This window comes from Salmo salar, chromosome ssa04 (assembly GCF_905237065.1).
Source record: "Salmo salar chromosome ssa04, Ssal_v3.1, whole genome shotgun sequence".
NCBI lineage: Eukaryota > Metazoa > Chordata > Actinopteri > Salmoniformes > Salmonidae > Salmo > Salmo salar.
Window position 1 is genome coordinate 49,766,526 of NC_059445.1, and position 14,996 is coordinate 49,781,521.

Genomic DNA, 14,996 nt, shown 5'->3' on the forward strand with positions numbered 1-14,996 from the left:
ACAGTATTCTTTGCAATGTTAATTTGAGCTAAACAAGAACAACAAGGAAAGTGGGTAAGAATAAGAGAGACTGAGTAGTAAAGTAACACTATTTTATTATCAAACATGAAAAATATCTCATTGAATTAAATATTCTCATATGTGCAAAGCATGTCTTTATCATCTACTAAATGCCTAGTATTTGGGCACTCATTCCGCCTTGATTTCAATATGATATTGAACATGGGATACTGCCCAGCATTGACTATTGTAACAGTACAAGGTCATCACTTTAAAGGTATTGTCAAAAAACACAACATTTGGTAAATTTGATACCATTCTGATTACCTTTCACAACAAAATAAAGCGCTATGATTGGTCTGAGAAGACGTTTTCCAGACGAGCAGTGGCAAGCTGCTGTAGAGCTGAATGGAGGATGACAGGAGAGGGCACTGTGGTCTGCTAATCAAAACCATACGGCTACTGTTGCTCCAGTCCAGCCAAGGCCTCTGCTTCCTGTGGGTGGTGTGAAAACAGTGCTAAGAAAATGATACAACACCAGGGTTGAGACCAATTGTAATTATGCTTCCACCAAAAGGTGTATGTAACTTCACGAGAACAATTTTGTGTAAGTATTGTAATGATATAGTACAGTTGCCAACAGAACAGTCTGGACCTGCAGGTCATCCGTCATTGCCTCAATGTTGGGCAACAGAGCTGTGAAATACATGGTAGTAGAGGAAACATGCAATCATTCAAAATAGATGGACTGGTAACTTGCACATGAGTATGGTCCTCTGTGAGTGGTTTTGACAGACTGAGTATGTCCATAAGGTCTTGGTCTTTACCTTGGAGCCTGGAGGGGCTGTTAGGCCCAAGAAGGCATACACTGCATGCTCCTCACGGGCATCAAAGAAGGCCTCATAATTCTGCAACGACAATACAAAAGGCAGCTGTCTCACTAAGTATGTTTCAGAAGGTTATTACAACAGAGATCATGCTCATGGACCTCAACTCCGTCATCAAGAGACTGGGTCAACTCAACATGACAATAGACAGCTGCACAATCCACTCCAACTCCACTGTCAGGAACCTTCAGCCTTCTTCCACCTCAAAACATCTCACGACTCAGATCTTCTCTCACTGACCTCGCTGCTGAAACCCTCATTCACGCCTTTGTTTTATCACACCTGGACTACTGCAACGCCATTCAGACTCCCCGTCAAAACACTGGACAGACTTCAACATATTAAAAATTCAGCTGCATGAGTCCTCACACACCAAACCTGGGACCGACCCCCCCCCTCATCAAACTCCACTGGCTCCCAGTTCAATATAGGATCCTCTTCAAGTTGCTCATGCTCACCTACAAAGTACTCAATGGACTGGCACCAACATACCTTACTGGCCTCCTGCACCCCTACACTCCCAACCTGTTCACTGCGCTCCTCTGACACCGGCCTCCTCAGCATCCCTGCAACCAGGATCCGCTCCATGGGAGACCGGGCTTTTAGCAGGGCAGCTCCCCAACTCTGTAACTCCCTCCCTCTCCATGTCAGAACTTCACAATCCATACACATATTCAAGTCCACACTAAAGACACACCTCTTCACACAGGCTTACCCGGACACTCTAGTTCACCTCCCTGGTTAGTCTGTGCTTATGTTTAGTATACGTTTATACACCGAGTGTACAAAACATTATGAGTACCTACTATTTCCATGACATAGACTGACCAGGTGAATCCAGGTGAAAGCTATGTTCCCTTATTGATGTTACTTGCTAAATCCACTTCAAATCAGTGTAGATGAAGGGGAGGAGACAGGTTAAAGAAGGATTTTTAAGCCTTGAGACAATTGAGACATGGCATGTGTATGTGTTCCATTCATAGGGTAAATGGGCAAGAAGAAATATGTAAGTGCCTTTGAACGGGGTATGGTAGTAGGTGCCAGGCACACCGGTTTGTGTCAAGAGCTGCAACCCTGCTGAGTTTTTCACACTCAACAGTTTCCCATGTGTATCAAGAATGGTCCACCACCCAAAGGACATCCAGCCAACTTGACACATCTGTTGGAAGCATTGGAGTCAACATGGGCCAGCATCCCTGTGGAATACTTTCGACACCTTGTAGAGTACATGGCCAACAAATTGAGGCTGTTCTGAGAGCAAAAAAGAGGAGGGGTGCACCTTAATATCGGGAAGGTATATTCATATTCTTACTTATTTTAATAGATGATTTTATAGCTTTTTACCCTGCTGATGTTCTTGTGTTTGTAAAGTAACTTTGGATGTCGTGAAAAGCGCTTAAAATAAAATGTATTATTATTTATCATTATTACACAAATTGCCACAAATTGCTACAAATTTGTGAGAATATTGCTGCAATATTCTCACAGAGTATGTTGAGAATGTCTACGTTAAATTAGAACAGAAAAACTATAAACCAGGCACTTTTGGTTATAAAAGCATACTTTTCTTTACTATGCATTTGCTAGCATACTGTCCTTTGACCTCTCATCAGCTTCAGACAGTAAGCGTCACTTCACTGTGAAGGGGTCAGTACAGTACAACACTCACCCCACAGTAATGTTCTTCATTAAATATCTGTGGAGGCAGGGGGACCCCCGTCATAGGTCGGAAGTCCTCAGGTACGTTCTCCCTCATCCACTTCCTGTTGTCTTCACTAGTTACGATGTCACACTCCTTAAAGTCAATCTTGTTGACAGTTAGGAAACCCATGATGTCTTGCTGCTGCTTCTTAATCTACAGGCAGAAAGGGAGATATTTAATTAGGTAATGTAATAAATAGGGATGCACGGTATATCAGTGAGCATATCGGAATCGGACAATATTAGCTAAAAATGGCAACATCGGCCCGATGTCTAGTTTAACGCCGAGATGCAAAACCGATGTCAAAGCTGACGTGCACACCTATAGAACGTAGGTAGATGACGTAATGATGCCACGTAATTACAGTGCTACACAGAACATGGTGTGTACCGGGGCTTGACCAGTCAAAAAGCAGAAAAATACTAAGCGCACACTTCCAACAACTAAACAAGTTCAAGTCGAGCAGTCATTTTGAAAGAGTAAGAACATTTCAGCTTGACAATTCAAAGGTGAAATCCATTAACGGCAAGATAATGGAATTCATTGCCCTTGACAATCAATCGTTCTCTGTCGTGGATGATGTAGGCTTTCACTGACTGGTCAAGCCCCGGTACACACCATTTTTCAGATGTTGCCCTACCGGAGTTACACAGTATTGTTGCAACGCACATCTATGAGCTACTTGCTATGGGCGTCACTGCTATTAGCTTCACGACTGACATTTGGACCAGCAATGTCAGCCCCATGAGCATGCTGAGTCTGACAGCACAGTGGGTGGATAAGGATTTCGTACTGAGGAAAGCCGTATTGCATGCTCAAGAATGTGCTGGTTCTCATACCGGCGCTGTCATTTCAATGGCATTTGAGAACATGTTTGAAACTTAGAAACATGAACACTCCTAGCGCCATTCGAACAACTGACTCGAGAAATAAGCTAATCAACTGCGTCTGCAGCAGACGTGAAACCCTCTGTCATGGCATTGAAACGCCTGCTCAACAAAACCGTGGAGTTAAAACTTGCAAAAGTACTCAAGGCTGTGAACAAGCGATTCGGTAGCATTCTCTCTGAGCCTCTTTACTGTGTCACCACTATGCTCAATGCTAGGTACAAGGACCGCTACTTCGATGCAGACAAGAAACAGGGTTTACGTGAAATGTTACATACACAGCTGGACAATATGGAAACGGACACAGTGACAGTGCGCACCGAGGAAGAGAGGCCACGGACAGACAGAGCTGAAACTTTACTGCTTGACATGTATGATGAAATCCTGGTTGAGAATGAAACGACTGAACAAATGAACAATGAAACAGCACAGCAAGTAAGTGAAAGAAATAGGTTTTGATTATGTTTTACTTGTAATGGGGACATATGTAAATTCCAAGAAAATAACTTTTTGGTCAGTGTGGTGTGTGTGTAACCTTTATTTAACTAGGCAAATCAGTTAAGAACAAATTGTTATTTACAATGACGGCCTACCCCGGCCAAACCCGGACAACGCTGGGCCAATTGTGCGCCGCCCTTTGGGACTCCCAATCTCGGCCGGATGTGATAGAGCCTGGATCTGAACCAGGGACTGTAGTGATGCCTCTCGCACTGAGATGCAGTGCCTTAGACCACTGCGTCCATGTGTGTGTGTGTAACTATTTAACTGTACTAGAATGCTTAAAAGACTGCTAAAATTGTAAATATTGGTTATCGGTATCGTTTTTTGGCAAGGAAAATATTGGATATCGGCCAAAAATGCCATATCGGTGCATCCCTAGTAATAATGATACAATAATAATATTGTTTTGATGTGTAATAAAGGGTGGAGTATGGGGAGATAAGCCTCTATTCACTTTGCAGAGCCTCTGCAGCTGGGCTGCATTCTACAGGAGAGCCTGGGGACTGAGACGGACCCAATAAGGCCTCTGTGCAACCAGGATCAGCTCAGAAGACAGGCACAGACCAAATATGGCAGTAGGAGGAGAGCCCAGTGTTCCCATGCAACTACTTCTGTTCCATCTAAACTTTGCACTGCACATAGAAGCCTGTCTAGAAAATCCTGTATAGACAACATTTGTGTATAGTCATGGTTTTGACTTGCAAATTCACAGTAAGCAATAATATCCGTTGTTTCAGACCAGATAATTCAGAGGTTAGCTGAGGCAGTCGTTCTGTAGCCATTGTGCTCTTTGACTGATTCTTTAGATAGTGATGTAATTGGGTGAGGTATGAAGTTCAGATGTCCAAAGACTGATCCTGTCCAGCTGTTCTGGCACAGAACACCATTGGCGATGGTCCTTTAGTCTAGGCGTGTTGTTCTGCAGTATGTAGGGAAGGAGTGGTGGCACACAGGAAACAGGAAAATGGAGGAAGATTGTGGTGGGGGAGTCAACATCTGATGGTAGAGTCTAGTTAAGTTTGACCCCTCACCCTCACCACAAGGCCATTTGGACGAAAACAGTTGCTTGAAAAAATCTGATCTGTTTAACCAAGTGCTTTACCTAAACATTCTTGTCTGCATGCTCACTCATAAAAACCTTCCTACACAGAGGGGGTTGAGCAGGAGTAAGAGACTGCTATTCTTACAGACAATGAATATGTGATTATGTATCCTCTTCCGATGTAATACTGTGCTGTAAATGCATTTTAGATACAATACAATCTTAGTTTTGTGTTAATACTAAATTAACAATATATACAAATTAATAGAATAATAGTCATATAATAAATCAATATCTCCCAAATTGAAGGCCCTCTTTATCAAATAATTGTTTTAGGTTCATTACAATAGCCTATGCATTGTCATGCATGGGGCGGCAGGGTAGCCTAGTGGTTAGAGTGTTGGACTAGTTGCAAGTTCAAATCCCCGAGCTGACAAGGTACAAATCTGTCGTTCTGCCCCTGAACAAGGCAGTTAACCCACTGTTCCTAGGCCGTCATTGAAAATAAGAATTTGTTCTTAACTGACTTGCCTAGTTAAATAAAGGTCAAATAAAAAAATGAGAAGCCTATAGAATCGAATGTATTTGTGCAGCTGTCAGTGACAGCTTCTACTCTATTGCTCGGGACATCCCACGCACAACTTGCAGAACTTTTAAAAGCAAGTTCATGTCCATTGAGCTTAATACATTTAATTTGATAGAATCTGCGTAGCTACAACACAATAGCTCATTTGTATGAGCCAGAAACACCTAATGCAAATACTTTGAATTTGCCAAGAAAATGAACATAAACAGTCAATATGCTATAAGGCTTACTCAATACTCAAGATTTCTTACCGCTGTCGATCCAGAGGATGATGCTATAAAGACTTTTATTACCATGGCTGTTTGGTTCACTCCCCAAAACCCAAGTGAGCAGAGCACCAACGTCTCCAAATGATCTCTCTCTCGCTCTCTCTTTTTCTCTCTCTCTCGCTCTCTCTCTAACACTGTAACAACAGATGGAAATCAGATCTCTGAAAACAACTAGGAACACTTCAAACTATATATTGTAGTGCTTTCTAAATGCATTTTCAAATACATTTGACTATGTTAATATTTTGTTCTCCTATTCATATAGTCTATAAATAAGTAATAAATGCTCCTCACATATTTTTCAAGAATTTCAATTCAAATAATTGAAATAAAGCTAATAGATGTGCTCAGACATAAGGAAAATATAGTAATAGGCTCATAACATTCTAACTACACAACGCAATATACTGTCTGAAAAGAGAATAGGCCTATGAAAAATCCGGGTGATTATACCCAATGAACGTCCCGCCTACTTCCTGGTGTAAAACTGTTTTTGCATGGGCGTCATGCTTATATAATAAAATTCATTAAAATATGGTAATTTAAGATATATGTAACATGATATTCATATTCGTGGATTAATTTACACCCAAAGGCTTTCACGAAGGTTTTCGATTTTGAAAACGCAATCGAAAACCTTCATTAAAGGCATCAGGTCCACGAATTAATCCACGAATAGAATTGTACAAATATCGTAAATGACCACGTTTTCATGAATTTGATTATAGAAATGTGAAACCCGTTCAAAAACAGTACCGAATCTGCAACAGAAAGTAGGCGGGACTTTCATAGGGTATTTGGCAGCGTTATTGAGTACCACAGTATGAGTCATAATACCCATGAAACCTAGCGGCAAAACTCGGAAATGGTTCCAATCGTTTTTTAACCATTCGGTTGAGAGTCGGAGATTTTAAAACTACTTCATATAAGGTCTGTGTTTCATGTAGGCTTCCCCTAGCGAGACGTTTTGATAACCGTGCAAGTCTCTCTCGGACAAGGTAACTTTTATCAATATTCGCCTGTAAACGAAATGCCCATTAGGTGCTAATGTGGCTATCATACAGAAATAAACATCTTGCAAGCTTAGACATCCCTCAATGAATAAATTGGCAAAATGTATTTAAATGTACAATTCTGTGAACTGTCTTGTGCAAGTTTTAAATTGACACAATACCTGTTTAGCAAAGGTTTCAGCTAGAGATGGCTTGCAGGGATTTGTAGTCTTGCATAAGGTCTACTTTGATGCTAATTAGCATTTTCCAATATGAGAGCAAATGGAGGCAAATAAATTGATAAGTCACCTTGTCCTAGAGATTTACATGGTTATCATGCCTTGTTCAAAACAACAGGGAACTCGGAAAACACGAGGTCAAATCATGACGTCAGTGATCTTCAGGTCGGAGCTCTAGAAAGAAGCCCGAGTTGAATGACCGTTCAAATCGGTCAGAGATCGTTATTATTTTTCAAAGTTCCCGATCGTCTTGAAAGCGCTTAAATCGGAAGCCAGATTTCCGAGTTTTCAGTTGCATTGAACGCGGCAACATTTCTCCATGCGAACTCATAGAAAAGTAACGATAACAAGTAGCGTAGATATGATAGCCTTTTAATTTCTCGTGTGTATTCTTGTTTAGCATTTTCCAAATTAGCTAGCTAACATAGAATTTTTGAATTACCCTCTGCCTTTGTAGCGAACTAGCTAATTTAGGTATCTCCGTCGATCAGAAGCAAGGATGATTCTTGAAAAAGGTTCAAGGTTACATTTAAAAATACAAATCTGTGCTATGTAAGTTACCTGATTGTAACCACACTAACTTTACCCCGATAAACACACGTGCATTTGATCGTTTTCCAACCTCTAATCGAGAGGCGTCGCTGGATCCGTGTGTTTTGGTAAGCCGTGTTTACTAGCTGCTAAAAAGCTATTTTGGTCAGGTCTAAGATCTGTGGTTAACTAGGCACTTGTGACAATTAGCTAGATAACCGCCGGTCCTTACAGGTAAAAAGAAAACCAGCATAGGCTAGCATAATGACTGTTGTGACCTTTTTATTGACGAGTATTTAGTGAACTAGTTAGGTAGTTAATTTACCGGTTGTGTAGTAAGACTTGCTAGCTAACGTTGGGCCGGCACAATGGCAATGCTAGTTATCATGTCACCACATACAAAAGTATGTTTACACGAACTGTGAGCTAATGTTATCTAGCTAGCTAAATATCGCCTGGTAGGCTAACGTTAGCTATCTACATTAGCTGAAGTTGGCTAACTAGCGCACAAAGGACTTGTGGGCTTAATGTTGTCCCCTTACAAAACACAACTGTTTTGTTCCACTAGTGCATCTTTTGTACATAACTAATCAAATGACATGTGAAGTCTTTTAAATGTCAGCAGGGATGGAAATGAAGCTAGCCCGAGGCTAGTACTTTTCAGACTGGGCTAGTAGAAAACTAGCCTGACACAGCAGTGAAATTGTGCCTTTACAAACATTGCATGCCACAGATTTAGGACCTGAATGTTACCCAAGCTAGTAGAAATTGTGGTCTGCTGGCCCCTACCGAAAGTCCTTATGTTCCATCCCTGCACGTCAGGCCCTTTCAGACGGTCCTCCTCAGTGACCTCACAGCTGAGGGTTTTAACTTTCCTCTTGAGAATTAGAATCATGATTACAGCCGTATAGCTCATGCAATAGCCTAGACTGTCCTGATTATATAGTTGAGCATCCAGTGGCTTTGACATCACAAGTCATGAAAACCTTTGGGCGGGGTTTAATACCCTTATTAAGAGTTGAGGTGGCAGCCTATCTGGATCCTTTGCAATTTGCCTACCACCCAAAAACTGATGTTGAAGATGCTCTGCTCGATCTCCTCCACAGAGTATGTGAGCAAATGGAGAAACCCGGCTGTGTGGTGAGAACAATGTTCTTCCACCTCTCCGGTGCTTTCAATACCATACAACCCCACCTGATGGCCCAACAGATAAAGGACATTCACGTAAATCCACACTCAAATGGATTGTGAACTACCTGACCAATAGACCACAGTTCGTAAGACTGAATCAGGCAGTATCAGATCGGATATGTACAAACACGGGAGCAGCGCAGGTGACGGTACTGTCACCTTTTCTGTTTCCCCTTTACACAAATGACTTCACACACAACAATGAACTGAGCCACTTACAGAAATTCTCTGACTCTGCTATAGTAAGCTGTGCCATGTGAGGAGACAATGCTCATCACAGGGATATAACAGAGTCCTTTGTGAAATGGTGTGAGGCCAATTTTTTTGGGACCTGACAGGACTGAAGACCAAGGAGCTAGTGGTAGATTTTAGGGAAGAGACTGGCACTGTTGACTCTCTTTTATAAGTACTTTGGTGTAATAGTGGACAACAAACTGAACTGGAAGGAGAATTCTGTGTCAATAAAAAAAAAAGAAGCCCATTCCAGACTGTACTTTTTAAGGAAGCTTGGATATCTTTATGTATGTGACAAAATACTTTTTATGTTCTATAGCAGTGTCATCACGAGTGTAGTGACCTATGCAATTGTGTGCTGGAATTTAGCTAAGGAAGAATTAAACAAGCTTGACAAAATCATTAAAGCCAGTGCTACAATTGGCTGCAGCCTGGAATCAATGCAAGACATTTTCATAAAAAGGCTGCATGTAAAAACACACATAATCATGGACAATGACACACACCCACTCCACAGCATTCTAATGCAACACAGGAGCAGCTTCAGTAGCAGGTCCTGCTACTGCCCAGATGTTCCACAGAGGTTTAGATGGTCATTTTCTACCCACAGCCATGAGGCTTTTTAATGAGTGTAATGGACTAACTGTTTTGAGGTCTTTCTATTGGAAAATGTTGTTTGTTTTCCTCAGAGTAGGATAGAAAACAGCACTTGAACCAGATTATTATTTTAAGGATACTATGGTTGGTGCATGTGCCTTTGTCTTAATGTGTTTAAAAAAAAAAAAATGTATCATGTTTGTCATTGTTGCCTGTTCTGTCACAAAGTCAGTGATGATGCATGCTGTGATAAAACAATTTCCCAAATTGGGATTAATAAAGTAATTCTCTACTCTCATTCCAGGTAATTCCTCTGTCCCATCCACATAGTAGTTTTTTTTAGATGTGCCGATAGACCGAAGTCCAGTCTATTTTACTGTTACTATAGTCAAGTCTGGGGTTATGGTATTTAAATATAATGTTACCATTTTAGTGGCCTTTCAGACAGGTGGACTGGATCCCCAGTGACACTTGGGTCTGCAGCTACCATTTTCCATTGAGAAATGGCCCTGTATTTACAAGAAAAGGTAGCTCATCCACCATGACAGATGAGGAAGATCCAGACTCATCCACCATGGCAGAAGAGGAAGATCCAGACTCATCCACCATGGCAGAAGAGAGGAAGATCCAGATACTCATCACAGTCTGATATCTGGGGTAATGTGGTTAATGATTATATAATTGATTAAGTGGCTCTTTGTAGAATGTTGACAGCTGTAACTTAACTTAATTACTACACTCAGCGACACAGGATAAAATGTATCCCTCATGCTGGCCCTGACCAAACCGGTAAGTTACCCCTAACTATAGCTGCACTTCTCCACTTGGCCAGACTTATAGTGGTCTTCTCCCCTTTTAATGCTCTTATGCTCATCCTTGAAAAATACCATGTCTGAAATGGACATATTGTACAAACAATTATCTAGGCTAAGTAAAACAAATATTTGTATCTATTGCTCTGCTAACTAGCTAAAGTGTAGTCAATGGCTAGCTAAGACAAAGGAGACGTAAGAAGTTCTCGGATCGCGCTGGTGAACGGTAGCTGACAGTGTTGGCTAGCGATGAATTTGTAGTCTTGCTGAGGTCTTAACTGTTGCTAATTAGAATTTTTAGTTTGGGAGTAAATTTAGGCAAATATATTGAGAACTCGCACTGTCCAAGAGGGAATTGCACGGTTATCAAAACGTCACCGCAAGGTAAGCCTACTTTTACCCCTTTTTCTCCCCAATTTCATGATATCCAACTGGTAGTCTTGTCCCATAGTTGCAACTCCAGTACAGATTCGAGGAGAGACGAAGGTCGAGAGCCATGCGTCCTCTGAAAACACGACCCTGCCAAGCCGCACTGATTCTTGGCACACTGCTTGCTTAACCCGGAAGCCAGCCGCATCAATGTGTCGGAGGAAACACTGTACAACTGGCGACCGAAGTCAGTTTGCAGGCGCCTGGCCCGCCACAATGAATTGCTAGAGCGCGATGGGACAAGGACATCCCTGCCGGCCAAACCCTCCCCTTACCCCGACTATGCTGGGCCAATTGGGCGCCGCCTCATGGGTCTCCCGATCACAGCCGGCTGTGACACAGCGTGGGATTGAACCCATGTCTGTAGTGACGCCTCAAGCAGACCGCTGCGCCACTCGGGAGGCCTTGGAGGGTGGACAAGGTGACTTATCAATATATTCATCTGTATTTACCCCTCAAAAAATGAAATGCTAATGTGGCTATCATAAAGAACTACAAATACCACGGTGATTTGGACGAGACTGCCGAATCGAGGCAAAGGTAATAATCTCTGGATGTTAGCTAAATGTAGTAATGAAATTAATTGGCTAAATTGCTTTAAATTGACAATTCTATTAACTGTCTTGTGCAAGTTTTAAAATGACACAATACCTGTTTAGCAAAGGTTTCAGCTAGAGATGGCTTGCAGGAGCCTGCTGAGGTTTGTAGTCTTGCATAATGTCTACTTTGATGCTAATTAGCATTTTTGAATATGAGCGCAAATGGAGCCAAATAAATAATGTGGCCTTGTCCGAGAGAGATTTACATGGTTATCAAAACATCATGTCAGGGTAAGCCTATACGAAACAGCCCTTATTTTAAGTGTTTCTAAAATCCCCTATGGGTAAAATGAACGGTGTAAAAATGATTGGAACCATTTCCCTGTTTGACCGCTGGGTTTAATGGGTATTATGACACCTCCACTGTGGGACTCTATTTGGTCCCGTCTTCCAATGTTTTAATGTTAAGAGCAGTGTTGTGTTCGAGACTGATTTTAAGGCGAAGAACGGAGGTGGGGCGAGACCGAGACCAGAAAAATGCGAGTCCAATTCAAGACCTTGATTGTAATTTTGTCAAATAACCACCATAATAAGAGTTCTGAAATATGAACATTTTGAACAATTCTTTAGACATTCAGAATAGTGAGAAAATGCATGCTGGGTGACAAATCCAATCTACTAATTTACTAACTCAAACACAGTGGGGAACAATGGGCCTTCTACGCCTTCTGGAGAAGGGCAAAGATTTATAAAATGACAATTATATTATTTTCAATGATCTGATTTAATCTCTTCAATATTTGTTTGGAAGGGTTAACACTAAAGAAAGAAGAAAAAAGATCCAATCAAGATTTTTCTTTTGCTGGTCTCCAGGGGGAGAAATCTAGCTAGCTAAGTCAGCCATTGGCTAGGCCACTATAAGCTAGATAAAGGCATCTGCCATTCAACTGTATTAGGGCAACAATTTGGAGTGACAGTGGAATCAACCAATCACATTTTGACTTAATGAGTGGGACCGTTTTTACAAAAACGTATGGTAACTTCTGCTGCCTTGAAGGCCAACAGGTCACAATAGAGAGCAGTAGTTTTCCCATGGTCTAGCTAGCTTTTGTTGTCGGCTAGTTTGCACTGGCTGCAGCGGTGTTATCAAAGAGGATTGTTGGTAATTTGTTAGCTTTTCCCTTTTCAAGAATGACTTTCAACAATAAGTTAGATTTCAAATGATCATCTGGTGAGTGGAACTGTGATTATTGCAGTGTGCTTTCTGTTAGCCATCTCTTTTAAAATAACTTGTGTGTGTATGAAACATTGCCGTCAGTTCCACTTTAAATGCCAATCTTATTAATCTGTTCATATACACCTCCAGGAAGAATAACACTTACATTTCTGGCAACCGACGACTTAGATATGGTCATTTTCCTAAATTCTTAGAATGTTTGGGAATTATGGAATTTGTGAAAATTCTATAGCAGTATAGAGTGGAAAGCAGCTGTGCGTTTGGACAATTAATTGACACTACAGTGAATAAAACCAAACTACCAGAGTCTACACAGACCGGTGCGCTATAGCCAATCAGAGGTACAGTAGACCTTTATACAGAACAAGCCATTTGCCACATGGGCCTGCCATCATTCACTTTGAATTGGAATGTGTTTACAGTCAGTTGCAACAGCGTAATTTTAGATAATCAGAATGCATTTGCCAAAAGCCACAAAATCAACCTGAATGGATATATGTAAACACCACGGGAGTCCTCTTACGTTTGGTAACTTTACAGTCCTATTGATCATACAACCATGAAAAGGTAGGTGCTCTCTCCCTCAGTTATACACATCAACAACTAATGCTAGCCAGAGCAAGATTAGCTAAAATCTAAGGAAGGAACATTAGATAAACCCTCAAACTTTTTAAGCTAGTTTGTCAATAAAATTGCGCTGTTAAACGATGGGGAACTGTAGCCTCTTCTTCTTTCTGCAGCTTGGGTGCTTGGTTGGGACAAGCATGCAAACTGGCTAAAGTTGGAGAGCTAGCTACTTCCAGACACAAATGAGAGAACACGTCACTGACCATTTTACTTGCAGTAGCAGAGCTGGTTGGGCTGTTTACATGTAATCTAGAACTTTCTTGATTAACTTTTTTCCCCTATGTTTACTGACACCTGTCATTCAGCAGGTGTTGCATGTTCGTAAATTCATCAGTTCTGTGCTCTGGCACACACACACGAGTGCTCTGAAATCGGAGTAGATGGCCAGAGTGAATTTGCGAATGCAAGAGATATGCTAACTGTATAACAGTCGTTCTTGCTAGCTAACAAAATGACACATCTGTATCTCTAGCTTTGTATAGCCACCGAAAAATGATGAGGGGAAGTCATTAACACCCACTCCTATAATGGCATGAAATGACATCTTCCTAGCAGCTATCTAACGTTAGGGCTAGCATAGCTGGGCTAGCATAGCTCTCAAAATCATACTTTTTGTTGAGGGAAAACAAACAAAAAATGTGAAATCCACATCAATCTGGTAGTCCTGTCAGGGCCTGGCTCCCCAGTGGGTGGGCCTCTGTCCACCCAGGCCCATCCATGTCCAAGACCCTGATGCAAACAAGCATTATGACAATTGCGCATCATAAATAGCCTACTAACCAACACTTGGGACTAAACTTTTTCAATACCTGATTTGCATACCCATTGTTGCTTTAGTTAGCATTTACTGGTAGATATCCAGAGCGATTTACAAGTTGTGATAAGAGCGTCTGCTAAATGACTTAAATGTAAATGAAACGTCTTTCGTACCCTACCTGCTACCGATGTCATTCATCTGTCAGCTGCTCCATTCCAAAACCAGCTGAGAGCTGCATACTCTTGCTGCCTGCAGATGATATTCCGCAGAAACTAGGCTGTGTCCAGCGCGCATGTGACTATATTTTACGTGCTTTGCGATTGTGTAGGCTACTTTGTGAATGATTTCGCTCTTGTACAACACAATTGATAAATCGTATACCTACACTACGTTGATACGCATAAATAGGGATTAAGAAGTGAGTATAAGCAATGCCCACTGGAGAAGGGGAAAAAAAAGGTTTATACCTGCGTATACCCTCCACTACAACACTGGCCCTTTACAAAAACAAAAAGTGCACTATCCTACTTGAGTGCGCTGGTGTTACGGTTGCTGTCCTAACATAATCACGAACCTGTCACACTGAAGGCCTATAGGTTCGCCACAGCGCAAACATGTCTATAATAGATAAAGGCTGTTAAGATATTAACGTTTCAAGAAAGGAGTGTATATATTAGGCCTGGCGAAGCGGTTTATGCGCTGGTTGAATAGACGCTGATAATTCCGTTTTTTACTCGGCTGGTCTCGGGAAGAAATTACGTGTCCTCATTGTCCAAGACCGAGACACTCAATATGTGGTCTCGAATACTACAACACTGGTTAAGCGCACGAATGCTTGCACAATTACAACATTATAACGTATGTTATTGTTTATATTCATGCGCCAGTCAGTGGATACTGTTACAAAACATGAATACATCATTCACGTCCACTAGGA

At 41.5% G+C, this 14,996-nt stretch overlaps 1 protein-coding gene across 3 annotated transcripts; it reads right to left on the reverse strand.

Moving 5' to 3' along the window:
• Positions 1 to 78: 78 nt before the first annotated feature.
• LOC106603326 (SH3 domain-binding glutamic acid-rich-like protein) lies at positions 79 to 14,666 on the reverse strand. Of its 3 annotated transcripts, none has more exons than XM_014196862.2 (5): positions 6,328 to 6,352; positions 5,857 to 6,008; positions 2,557 to 2,742; positions 828 to 908; positions 79 to 495 (listed from the first exon to the last, which is right to left on the reverse strand). In XM_014196862.2, exons 2-5 carry the CDS (start codon positions 5,899 to 5,901, stop codon positions 460 to 462), a joined length of 348 nt encoding a protein of 115 aa, XP_014052337.1. In that variant the 5' UTR covers positions 5,902 to 6,008; positions 6,328 to 6,352; the 3' UTR covers positions 79 to 459. The 3 variants fall into 3 exon arrangements, with proteins under 3 accessions (XP_014052337.1, XP_014052336.1, XP_014052338.1); XM_014196861.2 differs by having other exon boundaries at positions 6,169 to 6,342; XM_014196863.2 differs by lacking the exons at positions 5,857 to 6,008; positions 6,328 to 6,352 and adding an exon at positions 14,238 to 14,666.
• Positions 14,667 to 14,996: the final 330 nt, after the last annotated feature.

Excerpts from the sequence above, each read along its gene's own strand:
- LOC106603326 (XM_014196862.2), bottom strand. The coding sequence starts at position 5,901 with ATGGTAATAAAAGTCTTTATAGCATCATCCTCTGGATCGACAGCG. Across the intron at positions 909-2,556 it reads ATGAAGAACATTACTGTGGG|AATTATGAGGCCTTCTTTGA; the intron begins GTGAGTGTTGTA and ends TTGTCGTTGCAG. Across the intron at positions 496-827 it reads CAGCCCCTCCAGGCTCCAAG|GAAGCAGAGGCCTTGGCTGG; the intron begins GTAAAGACCAAG and ends CACCACCCACAG.